The sequence below is a fragment of the Lampris incognitus genome, chromosome 17 (assembly GCF_029633865.1).
Source record: "Lampris incognitus isolate fLamInc1 chromosome 17, fLamInc1.hap2, whole genome shotgun sequence".
In the NCBI taxonomy this organism is placed as follows: Eukaryota; Metazoa; Chordata; class Actinopteri; order Lampriformes; family Lampridae; genus Lampris; species Lampris incognitus.
In genome coordinates this window covers 15,002,632-15,021,305 of record NC_079227.1, presented here as the reverse complement: position 1 = coordinate 15,021,305, position 18,674 = coordinate 15,002,632, and the positions used below count along the sequence as shown (strand labels likewise).

General features: G+C 45.4%; 2 protein-coding genes across 2 annotated transcripts in view; one reads left to right on the top strand and one right to left on the bottom strand.

The window, feature by feature from the left end:
* Positions 1-5,990, bottom strand: part of LOC130127050 (V-type proton ATPase 116 kDa subunit a 1-like) — a 41,047-nt gene extending 35,057 nt beyond the window's left edge. Inside the window, exons 1-3 of the mRNA XM_056296596.1 lie at positions 5,872-5,990; positions 520-688; positions 77-155 (exon numbers count right to left, since the gene is read on the bottom strand). Coding sequence (XP_056152571.1) covers positions 77-155; positions 520-636 — 196 coding nt within the window. The 5' untranslated portion in view covers positions 637-688; positions 5,872-5,990. The remainder of the gene's footprint in view (positions 1-76; positions 156-519; positions 689-5,871) is intronic.
* A 300-nt stretch (positions 5,991-6,290) lies between these two features.
* The window catches only part of LOC130127282 (caveolae-associated protein 1-like), a 24,262-nt gene continuing 11,878 nt past the window's right edge, over positions 6,291-18,674 (top strand). Inside the window, exon 1 of the mRNA XM_056296874.1 lies at positions 6,291-7,235. Coding sequence (XP_056152849.1) covers positions 6,708-7,235 — 528 coding nt within the window. The 5' untranslated portion in view covers positions 6,291-6,707. The remainder of the gene's footprint in view (positions 7,236-18,674) is intronic.

Here is an 18,674-nt window from a genome sequence, read left to right as displayed (position 1 = left end):
GACAAACAACTCAACAATTAGATGCTGCATTACCCCTTCTTGATAATATCAAGTGTCAACTTGTTTTGCTACTTACTCAGTTTCCTGTCCATCTCTTCACATCTCCTCACTTCGTTGACAAATTTACGCTGAAACACGTTTACGTCAGGGTTGAGCTGTGAGTGAAAAGGAAGAAAAAACGTCATCACATATAATCATTTAATTTTCGATTTTGGAATTGAGATGACATGATACAAAGTAGCAGACAATGACTGCAGCAGCAGCAGAACAGGGTTACATTTCTACATCATCATCATCATCATACAATCCATGGATAAGCGGTGGACAGGTGTGTTTTAAAAGAATGCTCACACCCATCATGATATGAAACATTATGACTTTTGGTACCTTCTGTACATCCTGGTAGTACCGTCTCTTTTGATGAAAACTTAAGTGCTTCACGGCAGGATACTTCTTGATAAACTTAGTTGTTGTGACTCATCAAAATGATTGAATTACCTATTGTTCAGTCGTACTTACATCCCTGAACTGGACCATGCCCAGTTCTCCCAGTTCGCTGACACAGCAATAGGCTGCCTCGGACTGGAGAAACAGCTGGGCCAGGGTCATCTCCTCGCTCCTGAAGAGTTCACCCATGGCGACACTTCTACCTCACACTGCTTTACAGGTAAAAAAACAAACCCAACACCTGAAACAAGGGTGCAAAATAATCAAGATTATCCATTTGTTGACTTAGATAGACCATGGACAAGTCTTCATCAAGGGGCATTTGTAAAACCTGCAGGCTGTTACTTTTATGTGATATTTTCAGCAAGATAGCCAACAACCTATTAGAGAAATTTAAATTGCATTTCAGGTGCAGTAACTCTTTGCACTGATGTCAGTTATCTGCTGAAAATAGGCTATGAAGATCTATTGAAGACACATCGTTAAGACTAAGCTGACAGTGTTAGTTGTGCCACTGCCAATCACTCAGACACGCTGTTGGGCCAAAATTTGTATCCCTGTAGAATAAATCCCAGAGGGATGATTACTTCAGTTTTAATATCGAAAGGGTTTTTGTTTGGGGGTAGAAATTCTCAGTTCAGTGCACTGAATAAGTTAGACAGGCCAATCATAACAATATAATTTGTATGACAACCTAAATCCATTTAATGGTTAGTTCACTGCACCTTCGTTTAATTCGCCTCGTATGTTGACACAGGGCTTTACTCAGTTGATTTAAGAAGATGGTGTGGAGCCACAAGCTTTTTCATCAACATATGTTGCGATCAATCATTTCCATATGTGAAACGGAAACGCAATAATCGACGAGGTTTCCTATAACTGAATACAAGGGGTGCGTATTCCACAGGGGATTCAAAATCTGGCAGGACAGGGCTTAACGTTTGAATGACACTCGATATAGCCTAGGCCCATGTTCGACCTCGCGCACAAATATTAGACTGTAACACAATTACGGTTTAATGTAGGCCGAAACATAAAATAATGTTATTTTTTGAAAAACCTCACTATCTTAAAAAAACGGAATTAGGAGAGAGGTGGAGAGCTGAGCATTAGCGACATGGCAGCATCCTCCCTGCTGCCGCACTGCCCTTCATTTCTCAAGGACGCCATGATGCTGCAGCCCGTTATCTTAATGGCAAGGCAATCTAACCTGAGCAGCTCTCATCTCGAACGACGGCAGATTCATTTTCACACGATTTTTTTTTATCACATATTCATCAGGATAACTCGGTATAACACCACACCGTGCAGCAAAACAGTATCGTTGATCGTTGTTACTTCTCCCTCCGAGCCGATATCGGGGACCGAAACCTACGGCTTTATCCAACAGACCCGAAGCCCTGCGTTTAAATGCCGCTGCGGTAGAGCACACTAGGGCACACCGGGCGCGATGCGATACCACCGCGGGTCCGTTTTTACAGCATCATCCGCACCGACCGGCCACACCACGCTCAGCTGCTCCGCACTGACGTCGGAAGCACAGCCACCATTCCGCGTTTTCACATCAAGCTTTTTTTCAAACAGGCTGCTAAAACAAGGCGATCTACTCCCATCTACTTACGACAGAGACACCAACCTTGGAAACAGCTCCGACTAATCCTTCTGCCTCCTTCCACACGAATAGCGATGACGTCATTTAGCAATAATCCATAGTCATGTGACCAGCGGGGATGCTGACAGCAGTGGTCCAGGGCATGCCTGTCAACCAGCGTTCCCATTTACCCATTGATATTTTTTTCCCTCCCATTTGGCAGACACTTTTAGCCAAATCGTACCTAGGCGTGTCAGCGATTAGAAAATAAATTCGAGTATTACCAACTGGCGCCATAGAGTGCAATTTAATAATCACGTCATAGCACATTTGCTCCATAATAATCCTATCAGTGCATGCCACGTCTGGTGCGTTAGTAGAAGTGCGCCTTAGAGGTAGGCATAGGAGGATCAAGATGCAAAGTAGATTTATATTGCCACATATCAGTGTAACACGCATATTATAGACGTAAGAGAATAGAATATGAGGTACAGGTACGTGGAGAGCACAACAGGAGACACCGATAATAATGCTGTGTAAGTGAGGGCACAGTAGTGATGGCTGACACCAGCCGCGGTATCAAATCATTCATTTTACCTGAAAGGTGCCATTAGAGGCCGTTTAGGGATAAAGGCAGGCCTGGATGAGGAAAGTTTCAAGTTATCTTACCTTACGGCAGGTTATGTTGTCAGTATGAGCCAAACACAAAATACATACATTGGTAAAAATACATACATGAAATACATACATACAAAACACATATATAAATGTAAAAAAAAATGTACGCACTGTATAAACTTATTCAAAGATCAGACATGGCTAAATGAGGACACAAAAAAAGAAATACCAGCAAGCTAACAACAAAAGAACAAGCACAAAACATAATAAATGTTGGAACAATGGAGGACTGCATGGTCAAAAAGAGAGACGTACAGTTTAATGGGAGACATATCTATGTATTTGAAGGTGAGAACCCCCCTCCCCATTGTATCCGGCCAATTGCCCCACTCTTCCGAGCCGTCCCGGTCGCTCCACCCCCTCTGCCGAGCCGGGGAAGGCAGCAGACTACCACGCCTCCTCCAGCCAGCCGCTTCTTTTCACCTGACAGTGAGGAGTTTCACCTGGGGGACGTAGCGCGTGGGAGGATCACGCCATTCCCCCCAGTCCCCCCGCCTCCCGAACAGGCGCCCTGACCGACCAGAGGAGGCGCTAGTGAGGCGACCAGGACACACACCCACATCCGGCTTCCCACCCACAGACACGGTCAAAACACGGCCCGGCCAAGCCGCAGGTAACGGGTATTCGAACTGGCGATCCCCGTGTTGGTAGACGACGGAACAGACCGCCACGCCACCCGGACGCCGGAAGGTAAGAAAACTTTAGATGAATCTGTGGTACACCGGTGCCCAGTTGAGACGCTTGCCCTAGTGTGGTAACCGGTAACCATCATTTGGGATATGCTACCTGTTGATATGAGGCAAATACAATTGTAACCGGTTATTTTGCGGGATTCGATACGGGGTGTACTGCACCACAAGGCGACATCACTAACCGCTCGGCTAAAGGGTCAGACCCGTTAGCTAGGGGCTAACGTGTCTTATTAGTAGTTTACACAATTATATACAATAGTACATAAATGTAAACAGGACTAGGTTAAAACCCACTGTATGGCTGGACCGCGACTACCGTAGTTGCGCGATTACGTTTAAAAAGCGGCTGTTTCGACGTCGATTCCGTGAGCAGTGACTGTACTGGGCAGTTTGCAGTTTTCATACCCTGATTATGTATCCAGTTAAGTAGTGCCAATTTAATTTTATATGAAATAATTACCTGGCTATAATCACTGCTGCCATGATTACTGGAAAGTCTGGGCGTGACGTCGCTTCAGTTACCACCAGCTGTCTGAAGACCTAATAATGCTCACGCTAACTGCACGTAGCTATTAGTGCTGGTGTGTATGAATTGGACTTGTTTTGTAATGAGGCCTTTCTGTAGTATCCACCAGCAGCCATATATTACGTCCTGATTCACGGCCAATGAGGAAACTCCCACTTCCGTGTTTACCAGCGACGTCATTGGTCAGCCGACCAATCGTGTAACTTCAGGGATGTCATTGGTCGCCATTAGTTGGAACCGTCGTTGGTCACCTGATCCAGCGGCCCAATCGTGTCAATTTGATCACTCAGTCGCTCTAATTATGACCACTCATGCCTAGTCCGCACTACATGGGTATTTTTAAAACAGGGTTTCCCCCTTTGTTCTTAAAAAAAAAACTCGTCCACACAAGCACTGTTTAAAAATATCTCCATCCAAATGAAAACGCAAAAACACATGCAACACAATGAATGCGCTGTCAACAGCATGCCAAACCAACAGGCGGCGATATAACCCTAACGCTTAAGACATGTTGGCCAATCAGAAGCCTGAAAAAAACCAACAACAAGCTAAAAACTCCGGGACATACATGTTTGTAGTGCTGGCCCGTCCAGCCAAAAATTTATATACCCTGTATGAAATTATTCAAAGGTCAGATGAGGACACACACACACACAAAAAAACAAGCTAACATGATGCATACACTTTAATGAAATACATGCTGACAATGTAAATAAGAAAACTTAAAATGTCCTGAAAATAAGGTCTACCAGATGTGGTGGAACAGCCAACAACTAGCCAAGTATTGAGTCAGTACTAATAAGATCCACTACAAATTTTCCCTTCACAAACAGCCTGAGTTGAGTTTTACCCCTTAACAGTTCCACATGGTGCAAGGGTTTAAACCAGGACACTGGCACATTGCCAGCGAGCAATTTTCAAAGCATGGAGCTCCCATGATGTAAATAAACTCCCGCTGGAGCGCCCTGCAAGAGACAGCATTGGAAAGGGATTTTTCTTCCTCATTCTGACGTGCCATGTGCTTTACATAACTAGCATTATAATTTACAACCGGTTTACATTTCATGCAAAAATGAAAAAAATTGCACGACTTAGATACACATTATGTCAAATCTCAATGTAGTGATTGGTAGGCACTCTTTGGTAATGGTGATTTCAGTAGGCTCTAAGAAAGGAGATTCACTCCTTAAATTACAGACAAATGGAGATAGCAAAGGTTTCCAGAACTAAAAAGACTACCCATCCATGAGTTAAATCGTTAGATATTTGCTTGTTGTCTGATAAAAAGACTGATGAAAGATTATATCTGAGAAGCACAAAATGAGTTGTTGATTCTGATACGTTTCCGCTTCAGTAAAGGGAATATATTTGAGGGGGGACAAGAATAAGGGACAAGAAAAAGTGAGACTATAATATGCAACACAAGGTCACAGATAGGATTCAAACCCAAAATGTCATGAGAGCCAGGTGAGTATTTGTCTGATAGTTTTGTGGAGAAAATGTTCTACCTGGAGTTGATGTCATAGGCTGATGTGTCCCTAAGGGGGATTTCCTCAGTAGGGATTGCTTTTTCTCTTGGTGGAAAAGTCAAAGTAAACGCATTGGCACCAAATATGTTCTCTGCTAACTGCACGTTTGAACAGCGTATTTTTAATCAATGACACTGCTAAACAGGAGACTTAATCTCAAAACCTCTGAGCAGTTCTTTGTCTCTGACCAAAATATAGCAATCAAGCTGTTTGTCGATGATATTTAAATACACATACAGTTTGAATACTAATGTCTTATTTGCAGAGTGACATCTATCGTATTTTTGATATATACTGTATACTATTCACGTACACACAATGCAAGGTCCTAATCCAATGCTAATCAGTGTGAACTGGATTACCACATTAGACATTCATTGTGCTGCACAAACGAAACACTTTTAATACCGGTTTCGAGTCCAGGTTCAGCCTTCAACACTGCCCACATCTCACTCAGCACAGCTTCCCTTTATACTTAACATCTTGTGTGGAGTGGAAAAAAAAAACACAATGGAATAGATCCTTCCTGACATTCCTTCTTCTGCTGTGCCTGAGCTTGTATACGAAGGGCTTTCCACAGCCTCGCTCTAACTATTCCAACCATGCTGATGAGATGGGGTGGTGGGGTGGGGGCTAAACTGGAAAGGGTGGGGGCGTCATCTGGGCACGGGGGGCTGGAGTTCCCATTTGGGGGTGGAGTCTCTTTTGATCTGTGGGTGCGGTGAGGGATGGGATATGGGAGGGGTTTTAAAAAAAAAGGGGGGGGGAGTCCAAGGAGTAGGAGGAAAAAAAGGGGGGAGCTGGAGAGGAAAATCGCTGCTGGCTGTAGCTTGACTGAAGAGTTTCCCTGCCTGGTGTGGCATTCACATCCCAGCACTCATGTGGTAACAACGTCCAGCGCTCCTCAGCTTCCCCCTGCACACCAGCCTGTTTCCAGGGAGAGAAGGAGAGAGGGAAGACAGAGTGAGGTACAGAGAGAGAGGAGAGAGAGAGAGAGAGAGAGTGTGTATGCACGTGCAGCTGAAAGAGATACCTGAGTTCAAAGAGCACGGGGGGAGAATTGACAGCGGACGTGAGAACAGAGGAGACTCAGAGAGGGAAGCAGGTGAGAGATAAGGCAAGCGAGAGAGGAAACAGAAAAACAGATCTGCTGGTGGAGACAGCAGACTTGGCTGAGTGCGCATTTTTTTCTTATCCCGGCCCTTGTTCATTAAATTTCAAATCCCCCTCCACCCAACACCAATATGGCAGCCATGGAAGCATTGGAGACTTCAAGTGCCCAGCTGGAGCCTCACACCCTCACCGAGATCTCAGACGATGAGATCAACCTCCCGCCTTCGGACGACGAAGATGACCCTGCCGCCAGGCACGAACAGCATACCCTGGGCACGGAGGGGGAAGCCGCCCCTGACAACGATGCCGAGGGGGCCAAGCTGGACCCACAGGTGAATGGGGTGATGGTGCTGACACTGCTGGACAAGATCATCGGCGCGGTCGACCAGATCCAGCAGACGCAGAATGGGCTGGAGGCCAGGCAGCAGGAGATGGAGCGCTCTGTGACGGGCATCCAAGGCGAGCTGACCAAACTGACCAAGAGTCACAGCACCACGTCCAACAGTGTCAATAAGATGCTGGAGAAGGTACGCAAGGTGAGCGTCAATGTCAAGACGGTGCGCACCACCCTGGAGAAGCAGGGCGGCCAGATCAAGAGGCTGGAGAGCAACGAAGCCGAGCTGCTCAAGAGGCGCAACTTCAAAGTTATGATCTACCAGGTGAGAAGGAAGGTTGTGTGTGTGTGTGTGTGTGTGTGTGTGTGTGTGTGTGTGTGTGTGTGTGTGTGTGTGTGTGTGTGCACGTGCATGACAGAGAGAGTGTGTCTGCATCTTGGAGGGTGGGATGGGGTCTCTGTATCTACTGCGGGTGGAGGTGTGATGGGTGCATTGATATGTGAATGTGGGGAAAAAAATGTACCTGGTGTCACGTCTATTTCCATTTCCATATCATGGTTAAAAGAAAACATTCGGCGGTTGTGTAAAGTGCTAGCTGAAATAGAAACGGATGGTTTGCCGCAGACATTACCGAGGTAATGGTGCGAAGGTTTCGGAAAAGCATTTTAGGGAGTGGTAGAGGACTACCTCGAGGCATTGCTGGCAATTGCCCAAGTGACAGGCTGTACTCTCCCTTATTGTTAACCTTGTATAATGAAACGCACTCGGGAACTGAATCTAATTTCCCACAGATGGGCAAAATTTAATAAAAGAATCTAACCTTCATTTCCGAGTTGCTATGTCTTTCACGGAGAGCCCGTATCTATTGCGTCTGTTATCAGGGTGCAGCGACCCCCTTTGACCTTTGGACACTTTTACACATGTAATGCTGGACTTTAATTATAAACTCGTGTTACTGTTACACACATTCATCTCGAGAGGGTCGGCAAGATTTCAGTCATCATATCTACTGTCACAAGTCCGAATAATGTATGGACCCCACCCGCTACGTGCCCCACCCTAATATGCATCAGGTCAATTCTCCTTATCTACTGAAGGCCGCACATTACTACTAAAAAAATGTTTTCCATAGCACATAACGTTATGGAATAAAATCCATCATTGGCAAACCCAGCTTTCTCCTCCAAAACTCAGAATAAATCCCTTAGGAAAGCCCTTTTCACTCGCTCTCTCTCTCTCTCTCTCTCTCTCTCTCTCTCTCTCTCTCTCTCTCTCTCTCTCTCTCTCTCTCTCTCTCTCTCTCTCTCTCTCTCTCTCTCTCTCTCACTCCCCCCCCCCCCTCTCTCACTCTCCCTCTCCCTCTCTCTCTCTTTTTCAACAAAGGTGGAAAATACCACCATCACATTCAGGGCCCTGTTTATTGTACAGGTGTGGTAGGAGCAAGGGAGAGGGGGATTTTTAAATGGAGATGTTTTGGTGCAGAATAGGGTGTATTTTTTTTCTCCTTTTTTTTCTTTCTTCTTTTTTTGGTCAGTTAAGTTTCAGGGAACTCTGTGAGCAGGATCTTTTTTTAGCCTGCGCGGCTCCAGCGTGATGTGTAATAGCTTGCAGCTTTTTGCATAGTGGCGCGAGAATATTCAGAGTTTCCACCCTTGACTCAGACATTATGACTTGGACTGCCCTCTCTCTTACCACTTCTCCCCCCCCCCTTTCTCTCTCTCTCTTTCTCTCTCTCTTAATCTCTCTCTCTTTCTTTCTTTCTCTCCTCTTTGTCTCTATCACTATACAAGAGTCAGGCTGATTTTGACTGGGAAAGGCATTTCAGGCAACTCTATCTGACTAAAAGTTACTTTATAAAGACCTTCATCCAACCCCCCCCCCCCCACACACACACACACATTTGATAAGTGCATAAAACACACCTGGTTTTTCTTTTTTTGGCATATCGACAACCCATTTTGCTTATAATGAACTGCAGATGATTTTTACAAGCCTCTTATCCCTGTCATCAGGTTCGAGGGAATTTTGATGATAGGAATATCTGTCAATATGAAGAGGCTGTAAATCTATATTTTAATTAAAAAATCTGCCGAGGGGGATGGAGCGCTGCAAGTTTCCACAACAATGTATTAAATACGAGGAGCTGAAAAACAACGTTGAAAATTTGCTGCCGTTAGCCAACGGCTCTGGCCCCTTGGCAAGAGGAACTCCCACTGAAATGCTGTCTCTTGCTGTCTCGCTAACCCAAAACACCGACTTTGTTTACGCTTGCCAGCTATGACACATCATCTGATTAATCTTTACCAAACAAAAAAACAACCTAGCCGTGTTTCTGTTGCTAATTTTTCCGTGCACTCCTCCGTTGCCCTCGGCGACCCGATGTTTTTCAAACCCAGTGGATGGCAAAGAAAGCGACAACCCTCATTAAGCTGTGCCACGGATTATTTTTGCTTTTTTACAAACCTCTCAATATGACTGGTTATTTAAGGCAGGATAAGAGAAGTAGTCAGTATAGTAGTAGTGAAAGCGCTATGGATGCATGGGTACATGGGTACATGGGTGTAGCTGGGGGGCGGGGGGGGGGTGGGTGAAAACAAAAAAGTCCAAGCAGAAACCACGCAGCTGTTACCTTAGGAAAAGAAAATGAGCTCAGTCTGTGAGATGTTCTTTCTTCTGAAATATATGTCATTATCCTGCACTAAATCACAAGTTTTACAAGATAGTGTATTTGGAGCTATAGTAGGTCAAAGGCTGACTTTTACAAGGTGTGCTGTGCTCAGGAAAAAAAAGGTCCACTTTTGGGGAAAAAAGAAGACCACCCCCCCCTCCTCCCTTTTAGTAGGCTGAATACAGCCCTGTTGTAAGCAGAAACTGAATGGTCAGTTTGTGTCATCAGCCATGTGTGTCTGTTTGTGCTGTTCATGTAGACATGATGCCCTGAACAGCTGATTTATTATGAGAGGGTCTCAGTGAAACTTTCCAATTAGTGGGTAAAGTGTAGTTGTATCTGATAACTGTTTTCGTGTGCATGCTGACGTGTAATAACTGGGAGAGAATGGGGTGAAGCTTTTCCAATCGAATCACATTCTGTTGTGCGGACCCCCCACCCCACCCACCCCTTACACTTGAATTTAGGTCTAAACTGAGGTTTAGGATTGGTGGAAATCTTTTTGGCCATCTCTGTTTTTTGGTCCCATAGGAGAATGGTTATACACGGGATGGAGATATGATTCAGACAGGAAAGGAGGATGTGATATCTTTTTCCCCCTCATTGCTAACAGCAACACTCCCATGGGGGCTCGTACAGCCTCACAACAGATAACAACAACATGACACTGTTATCTACCTGTTTCTTCCATAGGGATTCCCAGGACCCACTGCCTGCTGATTCAGTGGTATTTAAAAAGCAAAGTGAGTTCAAGGTGAGGTGCGATTCAGGCAGTCGTGATTAGAGTTGTTTTTTATTTTTTTGTTTTTCCGAGTGAAGAATCGGACTTGGATCTTTGCCGCCGAGAGAAGCCCTACCCAGGCCTAATGCTGATAGTGAAAACACACTGTAACTCACTGGTGTTTACAGTTAAAAAGGGGCAGCTATTACAGGGAGAGGACACAGCTTGAGTGCTTTGTATTGAAGCGTGGGCTGTTTATCTTTGCTTTATGACTGGCTGTTGACCCGCCGGTAACCGCTCCACTCCCTATAGGGCCCTGTTAACGGGCCCTCTAAATAAGGAGGACCACCAGGCTGGCTTTCTATGCAAGAGCAGCAGCGTAGGTGTGGCTTGTTTGTGATGCTAATGCTAACGGTATGCTAACAAGGTCACAGAGCCTCATAGATGTGAAGCGCAACTTTTACGAGGTTTGTCGTGGGAAAGAGTAAATGGGATTATTGTGTTGAGTTTGTAATTGACTGCACACTTCCAATTAAGTAAAAAACATTATGTATCATTTGTATTATATCCTGATTGGAGGTGTAAAATTGACATTGCAGAATATGCTTTTGCAGCGGTTCAAGCAGAGCCAAAGTTAGATTATCTGGAACATGTTTTTAGCAAACCAAGAGCACAGAAAAGTAACCTGACACGTCAGAAAAACTTTAAAACGTTAATCAAAAAGATTTATTTGTCTGTCAATGGCGTTTCTGTGAAATCCTACCTCGAATGATACTATATGGGCAATACCAAGTGTTAGAATACGAGGGGGGGGCTAGACAGAATAGTGGTTTAGGGGTGCAGAAAAATACATTTCACCAATTTTCTTACCAGTGAGGATTATAATAGAAAAAATAATAATAAAAGAAACAGAAATTTCACTACCTAGCAACAGCCCAACTGCATAAAGTACCCACTCACAAACATTTTTAGAGGAGTCATTACCCCCCCACACACATCTACGCAGATGGTAAAGCTAAACGTGAAACTGAATGTCAGTTTTTGAGCGAGTGAGTCAGACACCAGGATCGTGAGGTGTTTCAAGAGACACTTACATGGTAGGCTCGGCGAAGCTAAGACGGTTAAGGGTCTGTGCGAGCTCTGTCAGCACATCAACTGAAAGTGACAGCCCCGTCTCCTTATTAGCAAGAGCAGCTGTCCTCCTCTGGGAGTATATATGTGTGCATGTGTGTACGTGTTCGCATGTGGTTACACTTGTGGACGCATCGGCGAGTGTGATTTAAACCATGTCCACTTAGCCCTGGATTTAGTCCCTCAGATCTGAGGACAGTTTCATGACGGCTGTGTCCATATGTTGCAGTGCTCCACAGAGAATAGGGACTCTGGACAAACCACGGGTCTTAGTGCACTTTCGGTGGATCCAACTGGGCGCATGACAATTCGATGGCGGACGAGGACGAGAGAGACAGAATAAGGCCGAGTGAAAGAACTCGGCTAACGAGGATGAAAGAGATAGTGAAACAAGCAAGAGACACCATAAAACAGAAAGAGAGGGAGGTGCGAGCAGTGTGTCAGAGGGACAGCAGGAGATGGAGAGACAAATATGAGGTTTGTGAGATGAGCAAAAAGGAGTAAATGAGAGAGAGAAAGAGATCTCAATCCTCTGTTCAGTGTAGAGGATGGGCGTGGGCTGTGATGAAGAGCGGAGGCCATATTTAGACAGCTGATTCATAACACAGGCATCCATCGCTCTCGACTCGCTAACCTCCTCTGCTCTCCTTCTCTCCTCCCGCAGAGAAACCACTGAGACCCTTAATCCCTATTACCTCCCTGCTCCTCCACCCACCTCATTAATTTGTATCCACATCCCCCGCAATCAACCCCACCCTGTCAGTCTGTACCACACCTCCCTTAGCAATCCACCTCTCTCCTCCCCCAGTTTTTTGCCATTTTTTCATGTTATTCATGATTCACCCACCAGTGCACAGGAGATAATCTAGCCATTCCCTGTGTTACTGTGTGTAGTGCATTTGGTGATAGCAAAGAGGGGCTTGGACGAGAGCTGGTCTATCTTTGTGGCTGGATGTCACGTCACAGCTCCCTTTCCCACTGTATCTGGCCCACGACACTGCCAAAAAATTGGATTGGAATAAGCATTATCCCATAATAACTATTACTTCCACATGAAAAACATCTTTTAAAAGCCGCCATGGAGTCAGTTTTGCAACAAACCAACCTCTACTCGAGGAAATTAATTTGTCATGCCTAAAATGTGTGCAGAATTACATTCTTCAAAAGTGTTCCTGTTTTGTCAGCCGAGGAATTGAGTTACCTTCTAAAAAACAATGGCACGGTGTTTGGGTTTTGTAAGAGTGCTTTTTTTTCTGTCTTTTTTTTTTTTTTTTTGCAAAGGGTGGAAATCTCATTTTGTAACAACTCCTCATACGTCTGAGTCATTTGGCCATTTCACTGATGTGAGCCAGAAACATTCCTCCGGGATTTGAGTTACAAGTTCATACAGTATTCCCAATCTCTTGGCAGTCTAGTAAGACTGTTACACATACTTCTGCTGTTTTCCAACCGTTATTTCACCTTGAGAAACCATAGAGGAAGATTTGCTCATTCACAGTGGGGTGGAGTTACAATAAGAAGAGGAAAAAACAACTGCGGTCGACTGTTGCCCGTCGCTCTGGACTGCTGGAGCTGAGCTCCATGGCTAAAATGTACACGTATGTTTCTTAAGTTATTTTTTTCTGTGAAGTTATCTTAATTTCACAGCTTTAACTTCCACCCAACACCCACTTCCCTTCCCCGCCATTATTCTCCAACCTCGGCTTTTCATGATATAGAAACAGGAATGAAAAAGAAATCAAAACAAATAAACTCTCAAAACAAGGTCAGTGGAGATTTTGCTCCTCTTCTGCTATTGCTTCTCGCTGCCACTGCAAGAGAAACACCTGTTGACCAACCTCCCCCCCTTCACCCACACCTACTCATCCATCACTCAACCAACCACACATGCACACACACACATGGCCTCACTCAACATCACGTTAACAGGGCTGTCAAATTAACCATCTCGTGTTATCATCGCGCGAACTGGATCCAAATGAGTCACAAACTTGGGAATGCGGTTTTCCATCGGAACGTTCAAACAAACCGGAACGTTCTGCCCCAAAATGTTTAAAACCAGATTGACAATGAGGAATGATAAAGGCAAGTGTTTTTGCCAACGGCCTGGGCACAATCAGGGCCCCTTAAACCCTTTCGCATGTAAACTCATCAGGGGCAAATCTATTCTTCTCACACAGGTCTATCCAGATCCATATATGGAAATTGTGAGCAAGAATGGTCCTACTCCACCACCCCCACCCCCCGGTTCAGTTCACAAGCCAGACTGTGTAATCTACTGTTTCTGCAGGGAGAAACTCTGTTTTTTTCGCGGGGACTTCTGGCTTCAAAACCATCAGGTCCATAGCCATGTCCACTCTGCTGTCATGACGTCATAGGTTTGTGGAAAGGCTGTCAACAAAATAGGGCGTGGGGGGGGGGTTGTCACATAGTGCTCAGTGGCCATGGGGTGGAGGAGGATGTGAGTGTATTAGAAATAGGGGAGAGAGATGGGAGAAGTGAGAGCAATGGAGAGACAGAATGAGTGGAGAAAGAAAAAATGAGGGTCAAGGGAGGGAGGCAACAATGAAGATATGGTGACGGAGAACGAAAGAGGACCGAGAGAGAGAGAGAGAGAGAGAGAGAGAGAGAAAGCGCTGAGGGGGGTAGCAATCTAAAAATAGCAACTATCGCATACTTGTCCGATTGTGAGAAGGAAAAGGCCTTTAGGAGATCGTGTTCCTGTTTTCTTTTGCGCGCTGCTTTGGGCTCGGTCATCTGGCGCGAGCCTTGTACTGACAGCACCCATTTGATTTTGCCCAATTTGACACGTGACCATTTCTCATAACTCAAAAAGTCATAGAAGACCTCGCATCCACAGCACCATGAGCAAACTGTCTACACTGCGTAAAAACAAAACCAAACTATCTAAAAGTATCAGTAAACCACAGATTACTCCATCCCCAATGTACTTTCATCATTACGGAATTAAGGATCACCATGTTTGGCATTCAAAATGATATTGCAGGTATTTATTCATTTGGGGTGTAGCTCGTTTCAGCTGCATTACTGTCGGAGTAAATCCGCTGCTGTGTTAAATGACTGCTGCAATATTTTCTTCTCATGGAGGGAGATTCTTCTCACTGATGCATAACAAGTAAGACAACCAGGGCAATAAGGGCAGAAAACCCAGTACATAAAGTTGTGTGCATGCTACAACGAAGGTCTAATAAGAGAATGGTTAAGGTAAAGTGTTTCCAAATCTATTTATATGTCCCTTAAAACTTGGTCCAAGTCCCTAACAGGAGCGAGGCTCTCTGACTGAAAGGGTTTCGTGTCTTGACTTGAACAGAAAGATCACGAGCTTGTTTGCCCAGCCAGGTTGCGGATTCCCTCTGCAACAATGGAAGTATTCTCCCGCACGCCGGAAGCCTCCAGGACCACTTCATTACTTTTGTCACTTTCATGTTGATTACGTAGCCACTGGTTTGTTTTTGGGTATGCTTTTTAAAATTTAGTGTTAAATCTTCTCCATAGCTGTAGAACTACACCAAGCAATGTTTACCCAGCAAACTAAAAGCGTCCACAGCGCGCACAGGTCCTCTCCCAACACCCGGGGACGTTATTGCGGGACGTTATTGCAGGAAAGTCCTGTAGACGTCCCCATTGTAATATCCATAGGTCTGATCCAGTCTAGTCCAGCACGACCCTGGGTGATGACGTCACTGACCTATCCTGGAGATTCAAGAAATGCATCAGACGGAAGGGATTGTGTATGCATAGTAGACCACAGTAAACACGGAACACCAAACGTTGATGTGTGGACATTGCTTCATTCGAGACACTGTAGAGTGACCGTTAGGAGACAACCCTTTTAAATATTACACCCATGACGTCCCGGCCGTCCCCCTAACGTCCCAAGGACATTACGGAGACGATAGGGGGAAGGTCTCAAGATTATTAGGGGACGTTCAAAGAAGGACATTGCAGGGACGTTACAAGGACGTCACGGGGACGTTATTGCGGGATGTCCCTGTAACTTGTGAGGACATTACAGGGACGTTAGGGGAAAGTCCTCTAGATGTCCCCGGGACGTCACGGCGATGTTGTGGGAGAACGTCTCGCATATAACGTCCCCGTGACGTAATGAAAACCCTACACAATGACATTTACCGGACGTTCGGAGAGGACCTTTAGAGGACGTGCTGGGGACGTTTGTTTTTTTGCTGGGTAATGAGACTTCTCTGCAAAAAAAAAAGGGGGAGTATATCTGCACAAAGATATACTTTGAAGATGTATTGCAATGCTCCTGCGATCTGTTATGATGACATTTCTCTGTCACAGACAGATTTAAGTGTCAGAGTGACGTAATGACAGTTTCAGCTTGATGCATGCACCCTTGTTACCAGCGCTCCTATAAATGAAGTGATTTCAGATTATCTGGGGTTGCGTAATAATTTTGCTCATTTTACAATTTAACCGCAATTGGCCCGTTTGATGTAATTAACGCGCTTTCGGGGTGGAGTTCCTGTTACGATCAGCAGAGGCGAACCCAGGCAATGGAATCGTGTAATGCGAAAGGGGTTTACTGTAAGAATAAAGGGGAGTGAGGATGGCAGGCGAGGCAGAAGGTAGAGAGAGGCGATGGCAAAGCTGAGCTGGGCTGGAGAGGCGGACGAGGGAGTGGGCGTGGCTGGCGGAGGATAAGCTAGCAGGCGAGGCAGGCAGGCAGGCAGGCGGGGGGGGGGGCGGATGGTAGTGATCCTGGAACTGGAAGCACATGGAGACACGGTAACTACAGGTAACGCAAACAACACGAAGAATTACTATGAGTCATAGTCATAGCATAGTCCTACAGAGCGGACGAGAGCGAGAGACCACCACAGTGGTTGGAACAACGATCTGTCGACGAGTGGATGGAGAGCCGGAGTTGATGGAAGGCAGGTGTGCAGGCTGGGCGCGTCAGAATGAATCGCCAGGCAAGGAAGCCACGCCCACATCACGCCCAGGCGCGGGAAAACAGGAGACGCAGGGGGAAAAGGGAAATACGAGGGAAACAACGGGTGACAGTTCCCCCTGACTGTCGTCAGCAGAAACCAGCTGGGATCGAACAATTTTTTTACGGTAAATATGATTTGAAAGAGTCACCTTCTGGGCGAAGTCATGTTAACCTGAGTCTGCAAATCTGTGTGCAACTCTAGGATAAAAACAAACCGCAAAAAAAAAAGGTTATAAAAATCAGTTCACAGTAATGTTTTTCACTTGGCATTCGTGTAAAAATTAAATGGCTTTTCTTCACCGGGGTCAAGCTTTTTCTGACCTATTTTTTTTCCTTTTTCCAAAATGAGTCAGACTTTGGTGACTCATAATCAAATGCCCCTGATGATAAGTGCATCACTTTGTTCAATCATATGATCCGCTCGATCACATGAGTCCAGATCCGTGTCCTCTCTGCGCGCGGCTAATTGCATTATGAGCCCAGTCCCTGGACGGAAAAAAAACTATTAAAACCCACACAAGCCAGGTAGATTTATGATAGCCTAGGTATCGAGATCACTCAATCGGCCTAGTTTTGATGTCATTTTTTCCAAAAGACCTTCTCAATTAATAAACAAATCAGGCACCACGTGAGTCCCCCCCCCTCCCCCGTTTCTTTTCTTTATTTCTTTATTTAATTTTCGCAGCGGCCTTCAGGCCCCACGACCAGCCAGGTACATCTGACTTACTTTCATACAACAGTCGACAACTGTGTGCTTTCAAACGCACACAGGCTGTCCACCACGGTGCCGTTGCGTGCACAGGGGCTTGAATAAAAGCCGAGGACGCATACCGTCGTGCTGGGAACGGAGGAGAGAGAGCAGCGCCAAAGGAAGAAGCCACTTCTTTTTGCAGCCCTATAAATCTCTCCATAAACATTAACCTCCTCCATTGTTATTGGAAAGAGTAACAAGGGGTGGCCATGGCAACAGCCACTGTCATCCCTCTCGCTCCGAGTCACTGGTAGTCAAGCGTGGGGAGCCGTACACAGCCCGGGAGAGGAAGGGGAGCAGCGCTGCCAAGCACTGGCTGCTCATCCTATAATCGGGAAATCCCTTTTTGGCAGAACCCGGGGTTGAACGTTTGCCACAGTGTTTGAGGAAAGTGGAAATAGGAGAAAACAGGCTCCGCGACTTTACCCAGTCTTATTGATGGAGTAGTTTGATAACGCGGTGTTACGCTTCTGAATGGTACATTTATAAAGGTATTCGCAAAGTGACTATGCTGTTTGCTTTGGACTGCAGTGGGAAACTAGTTTTATCACTTGGGGGGGTGGGGTGGGGTGGGGTGGGGGGTGATTATCAAAGGCACTGTTCTGTGTTGGGGCATTACAGAAGACCGTGTGTGTGTGTGTGTGGGGGGGGGGGGGCTGATCCTCATTTCCTCAAGGATCTGTATAACCTTTAGAAAAGTGCTATATAAAGAAAGTTTATTATTACTACTACTATTATTATTATTATTATTATTATTATTATAAAGCATTAGGAATTGGGTTCAGGGTTAAAATTAGGATTAGATTATGATAAAGGTTAGGCATGCAGCGCTGATGGCCAAGGTTAGAGGCTAGGAAATGAATTATTGTTTGTGTGTGTGTGTGTGTGTGTGTGTGTGTGTGTGTGTGCGCCCTGGGACAAAATTGAAAAACAACCTCCTGTGACTGTTGTCAATGGAATGGCAAGCTGTATCTTGCAGTGACACTTGAAGAGAGTGTGAGTTGGAAAAACAGCATTCAGCTCGCAGCGGGTTTCCGTAGACATGCTCAGTAGCCTTGGAAACTCTCTAAAGAAGCCCTTGTTTACGCCAGACTCATGTATGTGTCCTATGAAAGTCGCTAGCTGTGACTATATGTGACGGTGAATAGATGAGAGTAGCTTATACCACCACTGTTAGCCCGCCGATAAGACGCACGGGGAGAATCTAGCCGCTAGATTAAGTGAAGAGTCGTGCAACGATTACATTTTCTATTTTTCTATAATGCAGGTGTAATGACTTGGTTATTACTGGACATCCAGAAGAAAGAAAGAAAGAAAGCATCTGTGTTTCAGTGCTGCTTATAAAACAACACACTTGGTGACTCATACCCCTCTCTTTCACCCATGGGGACCCAAGGCGTGCCATCACTTTATATAGTAAATTGTGATCTCTCTCTCTCGCTCTCTGTCTCTCTTTTCTCTGCTCTCTCTCTCTGTTCCTGTTCTTCCCAACCTTGTGGTCTCTCTCTCTCTCT